The following is a 19,613-nucleotide window of genomic DNA, read 5'->3' on the forward strand; positions in this document are numbered from 1 at the left end:
GAACTCCCCTCTGCACTGTTTTTAAAGGCTAAGACCTTACCTAAACACATGGCCACCAGCCCAGAATGCAGCAGCAACAGCTCTACAAGGCCCTTTTGGTTGGAGTCTTCTGTTTTTTTCATTCTCTGACTCTTTTTGCCATTGTTGGGCTGCTTTCCAATCACTTTGATCACAGGTATGATGGGCTGCCTCATCCTCCTACCTGCAGGATTCCAAGGTGCCTCTGCTGCTGTTTTGACTAATTTGCCGCTGGCCTTGAATCGCTGCTGCTATTCTTTGTCTTAAAGCAAGTGAAGTTCGTCATCAGACTTTCAAACCTAACCTGTTCAGCCAGTCAGAAATCTGTCCATTTGGCTCAGGGCCGAGTGATTCTCGTCACCGCTTTATTTTTTCCCCCCAAATGCTCCTCATACATGAATCCCTTTCATTTTAATGACAGGTGTATTATCAAGTGAAGATGAGCTGTTGGATTGTTTGCTTGTTTCTATATAGGTAAAGGTAGCAGCAGTCTGTAACCTGTTATGTGCAATGCGGCCTACATGGTGTGTTATGACGTCAGTTTTGAGTTCATTGGAATTTTTGGAAAGGTTTTCCTCGCTAAAAGCCTTTATTTTTCAGGATATATCTCTTACTAGCATCAGTAATTGTCGTGATTGTCACTTTTTTCTGATCTCATCTGATTATGAGTGGTGGTGATGTCACTGTTTCCATTGTGGGGATTTTATCTCCCTCCATTTTTTAATGGAATGTATTCTTGATAAGTCCAGATTTCTGTATTTACAGCAACTTAACAGATTCATTCTGATATAGTAATCTTATTATATGTCTTTTTTACAATTTATCCTGATAGAGGGAGGCAGATAATTGATCTTGCTCCTTTTTTGCTCGGTTACTTGCCTATATTCTTACCTTTGATTGTTTTTGGGCTAGAGAACAAAACTTTTTTTTTTTTTTTTTTTAATCGGTAGAGACTTTTGGCTTAGGTAGAGCAAGTAGAAGGTAAGTGATGCCATGTTGTTTGTATAGCTGGAGGAAAGGTGACTGTGATGAGAGCAGAAATAGTAGACCTTTGTCTAGCAGACCAAAGGAATGTGGCGGTTGGTTTCCACTAACGTCACTCTCTAGCAGGGCCCAGTTTGCTGGCGTTGTCTCCGTCTCCACCTGCTTACATGAAAAAGGACAAACAGGCATGGAGGTGTGACTAAATGCTGACTAGTTAATGGAAGACGAGGTTAAATATCCCTCGAACTCTTAAATTTCCATGCTGGATTCAGTGAATTTCTGCCAAGCCTCGCTGATCTTGAACGGATGTCTTCTACTTTAGGTTGACCTCGAGGATCCAATTGTGTGATTTAAACTCGTGGAAAAGTTCTGCTTTTTCACGAGTTCTGCCCAAGTTCTGTCCATTCTTTATGTTTTTGGGATTTTTATAACAAAAACATTGTAATCATTTTCAAAACAAATTCAGTTGATATTATTGTCCTGTATTTTGTCTTTCATGTCATATGGCCAACACTCTTGCATTCATTATTGGTTCGGTTTTTTTCTCCACTTGGTGAAACATATTTATCTTGAAGATTAAATTACACAAAGTACATGCCAAGTCCTTATTTCTGTTAATTTTAATAACTGATAAACCCCACACTGTGGATTAAATGCATTACATCAGACCAATATTTCCATTTATCGCAGATTGTAGCTGGAAAGGTGCAGGTAAACAAGCAGCAGAGGTAACTACATCTCTCTCCAGTACTTCCAGTCCATTACATTTGTTTACATTGTGGGTTGTAACTGAAGCTCATAACTGAGCCTGATCATCTCCCTAAATAAGAATGGCTGCAAGTTTTTTTTATAAATAAAGTGACAAAGATGCATTGTGTTGGGATTTAGAAAGGTTTGAATCTATTGGTTTAAAACCTGCTCAAACTATTTTGCACATGCATTGTTGGGAGGAATTCTCCAGGATTGTCTTTTGGGATCAAATAGGGGCTTTCACATTAAGACGCAAAGTCTCATGTATTGACTTGCCTTGAGCTTCATATTAGGAATGCTTACTTCAACTCTGCAGGTTGTGCTGATTAGTTTCTCTGCTCCAGTAGATCGTTGGTTCTGAAATTGCCACATCTGCAGTTTTAACACTGACCCCCTGTCTTTTTTATTGTTTTTTCCTTTTTTTTCTTTTTCTTTTGAAAGATAATTATCTGAGGCGTTAAAGGTAACCCAAGAAAAGCAGCAGAAACGTGTGAACAGTGTAGCACAAAAGGAGAATGAGAGGCCATGTCTGCTGTCAGGCAATAATTAGAGGTGAGGGGAATCATAGTCTGGCAACAGTAGTGGTAATTTTCCCATGAGTGTAACTTACAGTCAGTTTTCATAACCTGTTGCTTATTTTTTGCCAGTGTTGTTAGCTCTTTTAACAGTGTAATTAAAATGTATAATTTACTTTTGCCTTAAACAATGTTCTTGCAGTGAAAAATCTCCCAAACATTTCCTTTGAAATTCCAAAACCTTGCCCTGCATAAAGTATACAAGTGCGCCCGACTCCCTGACAGGTCCTTCAGTCATGCATGAACACGTCTGACTGCGGTCCTTTTGGTTGCAGGTCTGAGGTTTGAGAATGAAGAGTTGGAATGTCACCTTTCCAGGCCCTCTGCGCACGCTAGGTGCTTCACTTACACAAGGAGACAAATATTTTCACTGCAATCTTTATTTTTTATTAGGATCCTAACTAAATTAAAATCTCTGTTGGATAATGTTTCCCACTCCATGCTTGAAGCTTTTGCAGACGTGGAAAGCTATTTTAGTGATAGACTGCTGCAGCCTAAATGCTCCTGGGAGCTTTATCACAGATCCTTCCTCCAGCAGCTGTAAGACTATATAACCACCACTGTTCCCAACAAACTCAGTAAGTTACATTCATGCTGATTTTGCAGACTTTCTATCTTAGTCAGTTAAATAACATGCTGCTGTCATTTTGCAATTTTCTGATGTTGCTGCTATTTTCAAATATCCATTACTGTAAAAATCTCCATAGCTGTTTATTGGTTATTTATTCTCCAGCTGCAAAGTTTTTATATTGTGAAAACATTTTACAGTACAGTATTTTATTGTTTCTCTTTAAACTTCTCATTATTATTTGATTCTTATACATTTTTCTAAGGTCCACATTTGTGTTACAATTTTTCATTAATATTTTTGGTGCTGTAATACCATCATTTCCCCACTGTGGGACAATAAAAGGGTTTTCTCTTCTATAAGCTGAAATGAAGCCATGTTGATGCATGGATACAATTTCTCTTTATTTACACTTTTTAATTCCACATTTACTTTACTTATTCACACAGATACAAGGAACTGAAAGCAAATGTAATGCAATTTTTTTTAAAGATGCATTATTGTTTTTTCCTTATTTTAAATTGGCCTCCTTGGTTCCTTCCAGGTGAAAACGAAGACAATCTAATAATATTACAACATAAATATAAAATGTTGCTGCACCTAATTTTTCATGAGCCTTCAGTTAAATATGGAGGACCAACTCTGCCATATTTAAAAATATGGAAGATTAACCCCAAGACACAACCCTCCTCATTCCCATAATGAGGCAGAAATGCATACAGAAATGTAAAAACGACAGGCAGAAATAAATAGCATTGAAGAAATAAAAAGGTAAAAAAAAAATAAATCAGACAAAAATATTATCACATGCACATAAATAAATACTTTTAAAAAAGTAATAAATAAAGTTGAAGATTATAACGGACAATAAATAGATAAGGTAATTTTCACAAAGGTGAATTAAATAAAGAAGCTAAATAAAAGATATATATATATAAATGTATATATATATATATATATATATATATATATATATATATATATATATATATATATATATATATATATGTATATATATATATGTATATATGTATATATATGTATATATGTATATATATATATGTATATATGTATATATATGTATATATATATATATATATATATATATATATGTATATATATATATATTTATGTCTCACTGTATAATTTAATTTCTACCTACATTTATTAGTTTATTGTATTTTGGTGGGGGAAATTATTGTATGCTTATTTATTTTTGGAGAATGTATTTATTTCAGTATTTTTAAATATGGCAGAGTTGGTCTTCCATAGCACAAGCTAACCACCTGTTGCTATATTTTAACTACACCAACCACGTCCACATGGGCAGACAAACGCGTCACCGCGCCCCGCCCCCTCCCGTCTGTTTCTCCTCTCTGATTGGACGACTGTAGGAGGAGGATTCTCACTAAACCTTAATCTCAAAGTTTTCTCCCTGCCGTGTGGAGTCACTGAAGTTTCTGTTACCGAACTGAGAACTGAGCCGAACTAAAGACGTCTCTAGATAAAAATTAGTAGGCTATGGTAGCAGATTACTGCTTCTTTTGTTGATTTGAGAAAGTTATGCGCCCTCAGAAAAATCCAAGACCACCGTTAACAGCGAAAATGGTGATTCAGGCAGTCGGAAAAGTACTAAGGTAAAAACGATTATGGTTCTTTTAAGATCTAATGTAATTACAGCGAGTCGTTTTTAGAAAAGATGTTTATTACTTTAGTCTGTCATTGTTATTTTTATCAATACTGATGGGGAAAAAAATACTTGTGGTGGCCTAACGATCTATTGAAACGATGTGTTTTCGTTTGGATTTGGAGCGTTTGTGTTTTTCCACATATAAAACTAGCTCCTTGGTGGGGAGCTGTTAATGATCTGTAGCCTCCATGCTGTAATTACACAATCCAAAGATCCTAGGGTTAACACAGATGACCAGTTCATCATGATTTCCCTAAAAGAATCCGCTATTATATGTTTAATAGCTGGATGGAAAGTTTTACAGTCTGCTTCTTCTTTAGATGTCAGAAGAAGGATAAGGGTTAAATATTTGACATATCATTACATGCATCAGTAAACTGATGAATCCCACTGCTGCTGCTGCTGCTTCTTAAGGATTCATCTGTAGTTTTATCTGGAAATCTTACCTGGAAAAATGTTATTGTACTAAATGTGAAGTTAAATTATATTATATCAGATTACTTCGTTTTATTTTCACCGCACATATCTAAAGTACATGAGGTCAAATTCGGATTGTATCCAATCAGAAGTGTAATAAAATGATTATGCAGACATTCATTTATTTATGAATGTCATATTACTGCACTCTGAGCAGGCTGAGTACAAGTTGTCATTTTTTTTTTTATGTGTTTTAATTTTTTTCTATTCTAACAACTTGAATCATATTTATGTGCATTACACATTATTTTGCAGAATATATTATATTTTAACTGATGGAGCTGTGCTCACACTTATTCAGTGTAGATGTGTTTGTGTGACTAACTTGTAGATTACAACTCCTTAACTTTTTCTGCTTCTGCAGTTTTCCAAGTTCTGGTGCTGGTTCCTTGAATCCAACACAGAGGGAGGGATTTGACTTTTAGATGAAGGGAGATTTATCTAAATTCAGATCTCTTCTTATTGTGCCGTCCTTCCTTTAGGGGACAGGCTCTCCTGTTAATGTTGTTAAGTTTCCTCTTACCTTTCAAATCAAAGGAGAGGTGTGTTTTTTTTTATTGTTTTCCCAGCAGCAGCCCAAGGGCTAAATGCCTCAAAACAAATAGTTTTGCAGCACAATAGTAGTGTGAATGTTGATGTGTGGAGGAGGCTATCAATCTTCTTATAGGATCTCCTAACTGTGTTCAAGCAGGACGCAATAGGCTGAACTGAAAGTGTTTCTCTATTGTCATGTCTGTTGCAAGATGGGCAACAGGTAGAGACAAGCCTTGCTGCACCTATCATATCAGGAAGTTAAACCTTATTATTAAGAAATCATCTGCTCTGGGGGGCAGGATACAACAGAAGCGGAGGTTTAAGGCATTTTGTAGAAACAAAAGCAAAATTTACTTTACCAAAGATAACAAGGAAGAAGATGTTTTAATGACTATTTAAGTGATGAATAACTGCTATCTTTAATGGGTTTCCTTCCTGGTAGATTTTTTAATACCTTTGTCCTTGGAGCCGCTTAAAGACAAGATCAAGAAAAGTTAATTGTTACCCATCGGATTACATACATACAATGTGATTTATAATCAATCAGAGAAATCGTCTCAAGGTTTATTATTTATCCAAACAGTATTGGAGATTATATTCTTGCTATAAACATTTCCTTAAAAAAAAAACAACCTTAAGCTCTTTGTCTTAGTGAGTCCCAGATCCCCCGTCTTCTACATATGTGTTGTGATGTTGATGAGGCTCCATTATAGTGCTGGCAGGGGGGTCCCAGTGCACACTATTGGCCCCCAGAGCCTTTGAATGGGATTTAGTACAGGAAGATGGGATAGTTGGAGCATTAGCTATAAGGAACATTTTTCTTTATGCTCTAAGATAAGTTTTGAAGTTGGGGCCCTTATGGCTTTACTCCAGAATGAAACTATTATCAGTTATAAATGTAAAACTAACCTAAATATTGAGAAATCACGTTTCAGCTTCAACATTGCCTCATAGTTGAGCAACACAAGGCTGAGTATGTGTTTAGTCAAAGCCATTTTCGTAAGCCTTTGTGGTTTAGCTCTGGTCTGCTCAGACTGCCTGTATTTCCTGTTTGTGGTTTTCTGAGTGAAAAGTGCCTGAAATAGATCAGTGGCCCAAGGACAACTCCTATGATTTATACTAATTAGGACACACCAAACCTTACTTTTTATAGCATATCTATGCAGTTGGATCAGTCACAGGCAGAAGATATCTAGCTTGTTAGGTGTTGGACCCCTGAATATCTCAGCATCTATTCTTTATCAAGATATAAGGATGAAAAACACCTCAAATCGTTCAATACTTGCATTTAAAAAAACATCAGCTTTTTGTTTTTGAGATTTCATTTGGTTGGTTAATATTATTTTGGATGGTATTTAAAAATAAATCCCTTGAATCTTTTATAGAGCATTGTGCATGACAGAAAATTGAGGTAAGATGTTCGGTGTTGCTTTTTTTGGCTTGCATTAACTGCATCCATATGCCAGTATTTATACGCCCATTCCTTTCACAGAGCCAATTTAGGCAACAGTTGTGCAATATCTGGCTTGGCAGGAGCCCCGAGCTTCAGGGCAAAGTCATTACATGGAGGTTATTAAACAGGTGTCAATTTAGTAACAACAGTTTCCATAAAAAAAAAAAAAAGTTTGTAAAAAATGTCTAAATTTTTCCAAGCTATAGAGCTAATCTTTGTGGTGCAACATAGGAAGAGGGAATTGTTGAGCTTTTCTAAAAATCCTGGCTCTGAAATGTGATTCCAGGATAAATCAGAACCAGATCTTGGTTGTTGGGCTCGATAAAATGCTTCTCTTTAGGAAAGCTCATGTTTTAACCCAACTATACCCAGCTAATGCTCTGCTAACACTTGGTCAGCTAACCTAGAGGGGCAAATATTTGCAGCAGCCCGAGGCCAAGCAGATGTATGTTTGAACAGCCTTCGCTGGACGAGCACAAGCTTGAACAAACAGCGCTCCTCAAACCAGACAGAACTCGCTTCTTGTAGATTATCTCAGAGGGTCTGCTGGGATCAGGATGGGGGGGTTATGCAGCTGTTGGGACCAGCTGGACCATGAAAAGTGAAAGGGGGCAGCAGTCAGTGTAGCCTCTGTGAAAGACACAGGTGTGTGTGTGTGTGTGTGTGTGTGTGTGTGTGTGTGTGTGTGTGTGTGTGTGTGTGTGTGTAGGGGGACCAGAGCGAAGGTAGTAGATGAAGACGGTTCGATTGGGGGAGGGTTTGCCGGGGAAAAAGCGAGAGGGAAAAAGTGGCAAAGAGTCAGAGTGGAAGAGCTGTGCAGTTGGTAGCTCTGACCTCTGTATCACCCACCAATAAATGTCTATTTCTAGCTCAACTCTGACCAAACTTTTTTACAATTTAGACCCATTCCAATCGGAAAAAACCTGAAGTTTTAAACCTTTAAATGAAAGTTTGAAGATTAATTTGTCTAACCAATCGCTGATTGGAGCCGAGCAAAGGGAAATCTGTCCTAATTATTAGTGCATCAAACCCCTATTTCCTTATTCTTGCAAACAAACACCTTGATGTCTCTCCTCCTGATTGCCATCTCTCTTTTTCTATTAAACTATGTGGTGGCAGTTTGATCAGCCTTCCTCGGTCGTCATGGTTTTACTCCTGCTGGTGCCAGTAAGGCTGCGGCTCTCTCTGGTCCAAAAATGTTTGCCTGACCTCACTTTCCCTTAAATTCTGCCTTCAGCTCTGCCCAGATCTGGTGAGGAGAAAGAGGCATCCGATGCCTTTTTATGGTAATGGCTTTTACCAAGAGCAGGCGAACCTGTGTGTGTTTGTAAGCCCAGATAAGAGCTGCTGGTAGAGAGGATGTTTTTCCCAACTTAAAACCAACTGATCATTTCAACATTAGATCCATCTGAAAAAAATTTAAGGATACTTTTGGTGCCATCTGCTTCTTAAAGACCCTTCCTTGGGAAAATGCTTTTACATGATAAAACATGTAGCTCCCAGCAGAGAAGCCCATGGATCTGTTTGCACCCTCATGAGCAGGTAGACGTTTCATGATCGTTTGATCAGATGGATAAGGTGAAATGAAAGGCATTGTAAAGACTGCATTAGGGCAGATGAAAGGAAATAGGCTGAAGCTTTTGATCCTGAAAAACCAGATGTTATAAAATAAGGGATGGCACCCACACTGTGGCCTAACCCAGATCATTTTGCTCAAGGTTAGATGTTGGGGAAAATGAATTCCAGGGAACGATAAATAATTAGCCACCAGTCTTGCCTCCAGTGTCCTTGGATTTCAAATGATGCCGACTGCTGTGTGATTGGATGAGCGGAAAACCTTTAACGACGATAAACAAGAGCCTGCGGTTGTGCAAGTTAGAGTCCCTCAGTCATTAAGGGTTTCACAGGAATTCAGATGGCGGTTCGAAGCGCAGGGCTGATGAGAAAGACAAGTGAAAGCATTTTTAATGTTTGGGAAGAAAGCTGCAGGCTTTGTGTGCAGCTGCATGCTGACATGCCCTTCCCTTGTTGGCTGAGTGGGTAGAAGCAAGACAAAGCTTCCTGCGAAGGAAATGAAACACCAGAAGGTTTTCTGGATGCCAGAAAGCCTCGTGCTTCTCTCTTCGGTCGTGTTTTTAAAGTGTTTATTTGTTCCCATGGTTATCAGCTGGAAAAATGCCTATTTACCTCCCCCTCTTTCTTCCCTTTCACCTTCTCAAATCCGTTTCTTCCCTCCGCGGTGCTTTTATCGCCCGAGTGGATGCGTATGTACGTTTTTGTAGATCCTGCAGGAAAGAATGGCTACTAAACTCAATAACTTATTGCTGCTTTCAGATTAAGGATGTAAAACATAGACTTGGTGACTACAGAAAAGTTATTAGGGTCAACAGATGCAGTATGCACTCTGTTATCCTCATAAGAACCCAAACAACAGTGAACTTGAGTCAATCAGGAGCAGGATGGAAACATGAGGAGTCGTTAATCAGGCAGGAAATGTTTAAACAGCGTTCCTATCAGGCAGAAGCTCAACCTTTAGTGCTCTGCAGAGAGACGATTGGTCATCAGTTTATATTATGTGTCGAGGTTTCCGGCCTTTGACCTCGCAGCGACCCGCTGCTCCTGATGCAGACGCAGCGCAGGAGCCTGAGGGAGTAGAGGTTACTGCCCTGGATGTAAAGGAAGGGTGTGATATAACATCTCAGCGCTAAAAGTAGCAGTGGAAGCACAACGCTTGGTGGACAGGCGTCTGTGGAAGCTATATGGCCTAATGGAAGGTCAGAGGCAGTAAAGTCACAGAGGAGTCTCTGTGCGGTCTGTGGAGAAGTCATTTTTTTTCTTTCTTTAGAGCGTTTATGGATCCATGCTCTATAAATGTGTGGTTCTAGCATTAGACAGCTGCTAAATCTGTTTGCGTGGAGCTTATTTAAATCTGTAACTTTGCTGGGAACCATGTTTTTTTTGTTTTTTTTTTTTTTTATGCTCAGCTCTCACCTCTGATTTTCTCTCGTCTTGCAGGAAGTCCAAGACGAAGCCAAATGGAAAGAAGCCACCGGTAGAAGAGAAGAAACAGTATGTGGAGCCAGAGTTCACGAAAACCCGAGTGGTGGATTTCGATTTGAAGGAGTTGGTGGTGCTGCCCAGAGAGATCGACCTCAACGAATGGCTAGCGAGCAACAGTGAGTGGCGCCGACAGGAAGTAGGAGCATGTAGGGCTCAGCAACTGACAGCTAAACCATTCATGCGATTATCAGGCCTTTAAGAGCAATTATATGAGCTTTAAGATGAGAGGAGGGAATATTCTTGCTAAACTTTACCTCAAAGCTTGTTGATTGCTTTGCTTTGTAACGTTTTCCCTTTGGGGCTTAGGGTTGTTGTTGTAAAATATTAGAGCACTTATCATCTAGACGCTCCAAATCTAAGCCTCCAACATAATCCAGGCCTGGCACAGCATCACAAATGCTCTGCTAATAACGCTCAGTGGAACCTTAAAAGTTTTTTGTCTGACTATATTTAACATTAAAGGTGAAGTTTTGACTGTCGGATTAAGATCCAAGTAGTATACTTTGTTATCTTTTAATTTTTTGGGTACATATTTAAATCATTTATTTACTTGCAGAACAAAATGTTTTTTTTCCCCCTTTTTATTTACAGTTTTATTGAACATTTAAAAGTTTTCCTATAAACTTGAAGTTTAGATCATGTTTAGTGATCCAGTTTTTCTGAAGTAGAGCTGCACTGATCACACTGTTTTCCAACCTAACAGTTTATCTATTAGTTTTTGCTGAGTATAATTAATATAAGGTAAAATGGGTCAGTTCAGATCTTTTTTTAAATTTTTTTTTTTTTTTTTTTTGGTGCATCGTTTTCATAGAGAAGTGTTCAGGATGTTGGATGTTAAAGTTAAATTAATCTGTTAGGATAATTATTTACCCAATTTTACCTCCAATTTAAATGGTTTCAAATAAGTCCCATTATTTAATGCTCAAAATACGTTTAAACATGGGTATGATGAATAAGAAATCCCTTTATTTCCAAATCTCAACATTGCTTACTGCTGTGTGTTTAAGTAAAAATGTTTCCTTGGGTAATTTCCACTGTTAAGTTGTGAACTTAAAGTAAACATCTGATTCCCTGATGGAATGTCGCTCTACCAGGAGAAACCTCAAATGTTGCAAACATCCAACCAGTGCAACAAATACATCAGGAAGATTTTTTTTTTTTTATTTTTTTTTTTACCGTGACCAGCTTTCCTTCTCTGGCAATGCAATATGTAATGTCATGTGTTCCTGATAACGAATAATATTGCTCCAGCCTGGGCGGTCCTCTGCAGCAGATGTCATGGGATGGTTTCCATGTTGTGATCCGTGTTTCTTATCTGTTTTCACAGCAACAACCTTCTTCAATCTTATCAACCTGCAGTACAGCACCATTTCAGAGTTCTGCACTGGGGAAACCTGTCAGGCCATGACGGCTTGTAGCACGTAAGTCAATCTGCTACATGTGTTAGGGTATTTATAGCTCAACAGCAATTACATGATGCTTTGTTTATCAGAAATTTTCCTCCAAATGCCCTGGAAAAATCTTGTTTTTAATAAAAGTCGAGAGGTTTTGTTGTGAATGGTTCACCGTATAGCAGGAGAAATGGCCAATGTTGACGGTTAGGTCAACAGACACACAGCTAACCCTCTTCAGTAGCCGTACAGCCTTCACATAGATCCAATAGAAAAACTTTTTTACGACCTGAAGAAATTAGGAACCAGGAGTTAAACAGAGGTTCTAGAGGCCCAGAGACCGGAAACTTGAAGGTCTGTTCCCGTCGGCACCCATGAATCCAACAAGGAGGGCCTTATCAGGACCCTACAGAACCTAACTGCAGGCCGAGGAGTTAAATAACCCATCCTGTTCAGGGACATGCAAGAGTGAATAGTTTTTATGTTTCCTGCTGATATAAATGATGCATGTATCTTAAAGATTTTTACACACCACTTATATGGTCTCCCCTTTACATTTGTGTTTTTTCCTGGTTGCTTGTATTTTGCATGTTAAGAGCTCCTATAATCATGGTGGTCATTGTGTTAATTAACCATCTGGACCATTTCTTGCAGAATTCAGGAAATAACACATTTTTCCTCTCTGCAGTCTACAGTCTGCTGGTATCAAATTCACTTCCCAAATGCCGTGATGGCATATTAACACTAGATAAGATTAAAGTCATTTCTGGGTCACTTCATGGAGCTAAATAGGTTTTATAGCAGCAGTTTCTCTAGAGGTTATCAGCTACTGTGGGCCTTTGACTTAAAAGAAAACATGTTGGCTTATTTATGGCGTGAAGGGTGGTGACTAACTGTAAGTATTTACCTAACTAGTTTGCCCTGTCAGGGTGTGGTTCTGTCGTCCTTTATTAGTCCCTAAACAGAGGCAGCTGTGTGGGCTAAGCGGCGGAAAAACCTGATCAGCCAGACCTGGTGAAGGTTTGCAATCTGCTCCCGACATATCGCCGGCACAAGCACTGAACATATTTACCAATCTGCTAAAGTGCTGCCACATCTTCACTTTGGGAGAATTGACAACATGGTAGTGTTTCTGCGAGGAAGGAGCTGGATGAGCTGCCCTCTAGGTGGATTTTTCCACTGTTGTCACCTGCAGCTAGTCTGACTCTAAGAGGAAAGGAGGAAAGAAACGTGCTGTGAGAGCAGGGGATGGCGGCTGAGTCTGCTTAACTTTACTGATCCTGATCACTGAGCTGTGGGAAAAGAAAAAAAAAGGTTTATCTAGAAAAAATAAATATTTGTGGTGAAGCTCCTCTTGATTTTATTTTCCATTGGGCTGCTTGTTGCTTATATTTCTGCCTGTACCCTTCTCTGCTCCCTGCTAAGCAGCGCCCCTCCCTTTCCTGTCCTGGCACCCCCACCCCACCCATCCCCTTCTCTCTGTGGTAAAACACTGACTGAGCCACAGTCTCGGCAGCGTCAGTGCCCCTGCCCACGGGCAGAGCTCGCCTCTATTTTTGGAAGGAAATGTTTCCATGATCTTTGAGGGAATGGAACCATTTAGCAGCTCGTTTAGGTCCATTTTATACGGATGGCTGGGTAAAGTACTTCATGTGTACATTGTTGGGATCACTTAGCGGGTTCCATTTTGGACTCTGCAAACAGTGATAAAATCTTTCATTTTTAAATAGTTTTTTTTCCACCTTACAGCAGTTAAAATGTTATGAAGCTTAACTGTCAAGGAAAGAACAGATCTGCACTATTTGCACTTTACACCATGTGGGTGAAGTGTATTCTCTAAGCGTTCTCAACTTTTATTAATTTTGTCACATCTTAGTCATAAAATTCACCAGATTTTACTGGGATCTTCTGTGACTCAAAGTAGGCCGCCATTGTGGAATAGAAAGTTAAATAATATTTTTAGTTCTGCAGTATATTGATATATTTATCCGTCTATCATCCCATTGTGTAATGGAATGATAGATGATGGATCATTTTATACACAAACTCCATTTTAAAACCCTAAAGAACCTTATCCTTAACCTGATTTATTAATTTTTTTCATGAAGCTGATAGTTGTTTCTGTTTTTTTGGAAAACTTATAAGGCCTACACAGAACAGCTGTATGGTGTACATCTTAGGCCATCCTTAGTCCTTAGGAAAAAAGGTTTTGAGCTCCTTTTTTAAGTTTAGTAAAATTGTTACCAGCTGGGCTGATATTTGAGACATTCTCACCTAAAAGCAGTGGTGGACGAAGGTGGCATAAATTGTTGTTAAAAAGTCAACATATTTTGCTAAAGAAGAGCCAAAATAAACATTGAGTGTGCTTTTATGAGAATGTTGTTTTGTTAAACTGGAATATCTACCTACTTGGTAACATTTTCACTAAATATTAAAAAAAAATACAAAAAAAACTTTTTTTTTCCCGAGAAATGAGGATGTTCTAAAGTGTGCACTGTACAGAAGTATTATTATTATTATTATTAGAGATTAAATCACCCAAATATTACCAATGGGATGACTTGTTAAGGCCATTGGTTGTGCTGAATTTTATTTAGGGGATTTGAAGCACATGGCTCTAGATTAAAGCCAAGCTTTAGTAAAGTAAATAAAAACAAGGAATGGTGGGTTTATGTCCTGCAGGTTTATCCAGGATTCGTCACGTCTGGCCCACTGCCTCCCACCTACGCAGCTATTATCTACACCTGCGCTCACATTTTCTCACCTGGTTGACCAACTCCTTTAAGCTGTGTGAAGTCATCCTTAGTTTTATTGGTCTGAGTCATGTTGCTGCAGGTTAAAATCCCTCATGTGACTTTTCAGACTGATCCCAGTCAGCTGTTTGGTTTTTTTGGGCCGTTTTATGTAAATGCTGCAGTTGGCACAGAAATATTCTAGAAGCAATGGGACCGGTCCAAGCTGTAGGAGTGATCAGTGACCCAGAACTGGCAACTTTATTTATGGATGTTTTCATCAGTATACTCTTTAATTAAGAACCTTTGTGTCTCTTCCTGAATGACGACACAAGATATGTTTGTTTCAAAGGTTGATTATGTCTCAACTGTGGCTGATGTTGTTTATCTTCCTGTTGCTCCAGGAAGTGCAGCTGATTTCACCACAAAACATCTTTTTTTTTTGTCTATTTAAAGTAAAAACTGTTTTAAAATATCAGATAAGAGAGATTTACATAATCTCTGTCTCTTTATCTCCAGAATATACTACTGGTATGACGAGAGGGGGAAGAAGACGAAGTGCACTGCTCCACAGTACGTCGACTTTGTAATGAGTCTTTGTCAGAAACTGGTCACAGATGAGGAAATCTTTCCCACAAAATACGGTGAGTGAACCCCCCCACCCCCACTGATTTACTGCCCCCTGCAGGTGGAAAAATGCCTTAGTTTTCCTAAGAAGTCCGGTTAACTGGAAACTCAGTTTAGATCCTATAAAGATAAAATTCAGTGGAAATGTTGAGGCATATTTCCAGGATCTATTACATCTAGTTGACTCAAAGTGGACTCCAGCAGAATCTAACCCTAAATTGCTTCATTACTCCTTCATCCGCCTCATGCATTCATTCAGCGGTTTGTCCATTTTTTTTGTAATTCCTCCGTCTTCCTTGACGTTTTTCAGGTTCCACATTTAAACTCTGACATCTGTAGAAATTCCCAATATTTCGAAGTGATTGCGTGTTAAGTTGGAAAGTGGATTTAAAGAGATTTAGAACCCTGCAATTAAGTCATTAAAATAAAATACTGGAACTATGACCTTATGTGATTCAAACAAAAGAAACTAGACTTTGATCTGATTTGTTTGTTTGTTTTTTAGCAGGTCCTTTTGCTAAAACCTTGAATAAAACTAAACTTCCAGTTTAGCGAAGTGGTGTCACAGGGTGTGTGCGCTTTAAACCGAAATGAATAAATGACTATGACCCAGTGGACTTAACCCTTAACCTCCTTTCCTCCCTCGTGATGCCTGTTCACTAAACCAGTCTCTCTTGTCTGCTTCCGTTTTCTCCCTTTAGGCAAAGAGTTTCCCAACTCGTTCGAGTCGTTGGTAAAGAAGATCTGCCGGTACCTGTTCCACGTGCTGGCTCACCTCTACTGGGCGCACTTTAAGGAGACGGTGGCTCTGGACCTGCACGGCCACTTGAACACTCTGTATGCACATTTCATCGTTTTCGTAAGGGAGTTCAACCTGATCGACCCCAAGGAGACCTGTATCATGGACGACTTGTCCGAAATCCTCTGCAGCCCCGTACCCTCCCCGGCCCCTTCCTCCGCAGCCCCAGCCCCCTCCCCGTCTTCACAAAACCACGTGACGGAGAGATGAGCAGGGGTCGAGACGGCGGCCCAGGGGGGTGATGGAAGAAAAAAGAGGAGAGGAGGAAAAGAAAAACCCACGGCCCAGCCCCCTTCCTCGGTGCAAGCAGGACTTCTGAAACCTTCCACTACCCTTAGATTTCGCTACGACACCAACAATCCAGCTGGAAGAAAAACGCCGGGGACGGTTTTAAGCGGGGGGGGGAGGGGTTTAAGGTTGCGGGGAGGGGTTTGTCACGCCAGCAGGAATTGGCGTGAGCGTTCCTCCCAGGGACAAATCCCTCCCATCTTCTCTGCGATCTAAACTAGGAACAAAAATCTGTGTATATTTTATTTTTTTGGTTTATATTTTCCTCTTTTATTTTTGTTGAAAATTTTACTCAGTTTTATTTTGTTGTTGGAGCAGGGTGCTGTGTTTGGACCCACCTCCACCTGTCCTTTGCCTAGTATACAGTACAGGAAAGGGTGGCGGGAAGGGGGGACTGCTTTGCTTCAACCTGCTATGTGTACAGTGTTGTGTGGATGATGCTCACCTGTAGGCACTTCTTCCCCCTGGTCTGGGTGGGGGGGCTGCTATGTTTAGGAGGCGGCCATGTTACTGCCCGATGGGGCAAGGCTAGCCAATCACTGTTTGGGTTCTTTATCTGGAGGGAGGGGGTTATGAAGGCGCTTTCTACTCAGGATCTGAGAGAATCAGACACTGCTGCCAGAGAGGAGCCCCTCATTCATTCTGTCCTTTTTCTTTCCCTATTAGACTCCCTCCTATGACAAACGTTTATACCCCCCAAAAAAACACCTGGATGAATCCCTGACGAGCGTGTCCCAGATCCTACCTATAGAGGGCAGCAAACATGCAGAGGAAGCCCCAGACACACAGCGGCTAAATCTAAAGATTGTACACTAGATGTAAAATCTTTATCAGAGGGAGAATACTTGGAGGCAGACTGGTTGCCCATTTAGGGCGATTCCCAGCTGCTTGCTGGTGACGAGCCCAGCGGCACCACCCACTCCAGCAGCACAGGAGGACAAAGACATGAGGTCATGTCTGCAGGCTCGGAGAGGCGAGCATGATGACGGATAGGAGGGGTGGGAAGGATGGTGCGCTGCTGCGTAAACACTCACCTATACTTCCAGCTCAGAGCTTAAAAAAAAAACAAAATATAGCTTTTATTTTTCGCCTCTCCCTTTAAATTGCTTTTTTTTTAGAGGGAAAAAAAGCTTATCAGGAGAAAATTAGTTTGGGTATAGAAAACGGCAGAAGTCTGCTTGGATTTAACTGCGCAAAAAATCCCTAGCGGCTTCTGTCAGATATAGCCTCTGTTTGGAGGAGGATTGGATTTTTCTCCATTTTAATTTATTTTTAAATTTCTCTCTTTTTTTGCAGGGTTCCTCAGTTCTGGCTCATTTTTATGTATTTTAATTATTAACTAAGTTAAAAGCAATTTAATATTTTAAGCTCTGCGGATCATAATCTAATAAAAGAGAGAGATGCAACCTGCCTCTGGGTCTTATTATTCTGGATAAACTTGTTTAACGTATTACACACAAAAAGGTTTATTAATAAAAAAAATAAAAAATAGTTTCCAAAGTTCTGCATTAGTTTTGAGCTTTGGAAACTTTCAGAACAATTTATCAAACCAAAATGAAGAATACCCAAAATCATGTCTGCCATGAACCCGCCAGGGTGTCTACATGTGGTAAAGATGACTTGCTGGAATTTGAACAAAGCATCAATTGGAGGAAATGAAGGTATTTGTTATTTTGAAGCTGGGCGGGATTGTCTGTGCGTAAACTGATCCCACTGGGATTTAGACACAACCATCACATTAACAGGGGGCCTGCAGCACTTTTGGCCTTTAATCCAGCAAACTAAAATTTGTTCAGCAAAACAGATGCTACAAAACCTTTACAGAAAAAGAGAAACTATGATTTGAAATTATTTCTTATTTAAAGATTCACTATTTCTGCTTGTATATAAAACCATAAAATGGGAAACAATGTAAAAAGATATATATATATATATATATATATATATATATATATATATATATATTTTTTTTTTTTTTTTTTTTTTTCCATCGAATTAGAAAACATAAACCCAATTGAGCATCTCTGCAGAGAACTGAAAATGGCTGTCACCAACACTTACGATCTAATCTGACAGAACTGGAGAGGATTTGCAAAGAAGAATGGCGGAGGATCCCCAAATCCAGGTGTGAAAACTGTCGCATCATTCTTAAGATTCATGGCTGAACCAGATCAAAAGGTGCTTCTACTCAATACTGAGCAAAGGGTCTGAATACTTATGACCATTTGATTTTTCAGTTTTTCTCTCAATAAATTTTCAAAAATGTCTACTTTTTGAGGTTTTTTTCTGTCATATTGGGGTGCTGATTGTACAGAAATACAATTAACTTTATTGATTATAGCAAATTGCTCCAATGAAACACAGAGTGAAAAAATGTAAAGGGGTCTGAACACTTTCCACAACCATTGTGTGTGTGTGTCTGTGTGTATATACACACATTTATATACTAGGTCTTCTGTTGTAGAAATGATTCAATTAAAAGAACAGCTAAAACCAGCATTTGTCTTTATAAAAACATTAGTTTTATCATTTTCACCTGTGATATTGAGCCAATGGGGAATCAGTAACTGACCCACTCTTCAGGATTATGAAAGATGCTCCAAGAAAGAGAAAATCCAGTAAGCAGCAATTATGAGGACAGAAACACCTAATGAGACTCGTTCAAGCTCACACCAGAACCATCAGTTCGTGCCTAATAAATTCACCACTGAGTGCGTGCATATGTTTGCATTTCTACTTTAAAAAGAAACAAATGCAAACATGTTTTAAAGTCTGAAAAGTGTGCAATTTTAACATGGAAAAACTATAAAACAGTCATGTTCATAATTCATTTGAAAACATCATCTGTATTTAACAAAGCCTTTTCCTATTCATCACTCAGAATATAAACAGAGTAATGGCGCCATCTGCTGGCACTTTATCGGTAACGCAGCACATCTCACCATGCTGATTCCCTTAACAGATTAAGCAAAAATAATAAAACCACAATAGAAAATGATTAGATAGAAAAACACTTTACTCTTCATATCATTTTCAGCAAGGCCATATATAACATTCTTTAATTCTTTAAATTAAACCTCTTTTGAATAATTTAACATGCATGCAACCACTCTTGGATTATAAAACAAACATTTCACTCTGGATACCAGGGCTCTAATTAACTGGATAGTTCAGAATCTTTGCAGCGGGGTTTCATTAAATGTTTTCACAGTTTATTGTTTTAGCAGCAATAGAACCCGTTTTCAATTATATTTCATTTTTTGCTTTCATTTGTAGCAAAGAAACGTTGTCTTTACTGGTTATGGAAATTCACTTAATTGTGTATTATTTTATCAAATATTTTAAGTTGCACCCTTTTTCTATTGATGGTGGTTTTGATTAGTTTGACCAAAACCACCTTTATAAAATATAACACTTAAAAACAAATATATTTCACAATTTATTTTGTTTTAAATATTACTGTCAGTGATGTTGCAATGCCTCCTGCATAAATAAAGCAGCTTCTGCACTTAAAAAAGTTTTCAGGGTATTTAAAAGTAGACATTTTAATTTTAATTAAGCATGTTAGCCTGGAAACAAATATTCAATAGAATGATTCAGTGTTTGACAATTAACATGTTAAATGTCTCTGGTCAGATGATACGATGGTAAAAGATTTTTGGACTGT

The 19,613-nt window shown here is 38.8% G+C and overlaps 1 protein-coding gene across 4 annotated transcripts in view; it reads left to right on the forward strand.

Moving 5' to 3' along the window:
• The window catches only part of mob2a (MOB kinase activator 2a), a 64,954-nt gene extending 47,602 nt beyond the window's left edge, over positions 1-17,352 (forward strand). For 3 of the 4 annotated variants that reach the window (XM_038305501.1, XM_038305499.1, XM_038305500.1), the window contains exons 2-5: positions 10,065-10,225; positions 11,437-11,530; positions 14,752-14,876; positions 15,561-17,352. In XM_038305501.1, the coding sequence (XP_038161429.1) occupies positions 10,065-10,225; positions 11,437-11,530; positions 14,752-14,876; positions 15,561-15,868 (688 nt within the window). In that variant the 3' untranslated portion in view covers positions 15,869-17,352. Of the gene's footprint in view, positions 1-4,351; positions 4,533-10,064; positions 10,226-11,436; positions 11,531-14,751; positions 14,877-15,560 lie in introns of those variants that run through there. The other variant, XM_038305498.1, reaches the window with a different exon arrangement.
• Positions 17,353-19,613: the final 2,261 nt, after the last annotated feature.

This window comes from Cyprinodon tularosa, unplaced genomic scaffold, assembly GCF_016077235.1.
Source record: "Cyprinodon tularosa strain WSP-4 unplaced genomic scaffold, ASM1607723v1 ctg56, whole genome shotgun sequence".
Classification (NCBI taxonomy): Eukaryota; Metazoa; Chordata; class Actinopteri; order Cyprinodontiformes; family Cyprinodontidae; genus Cyprinodon; species Cyprinodon tularosa.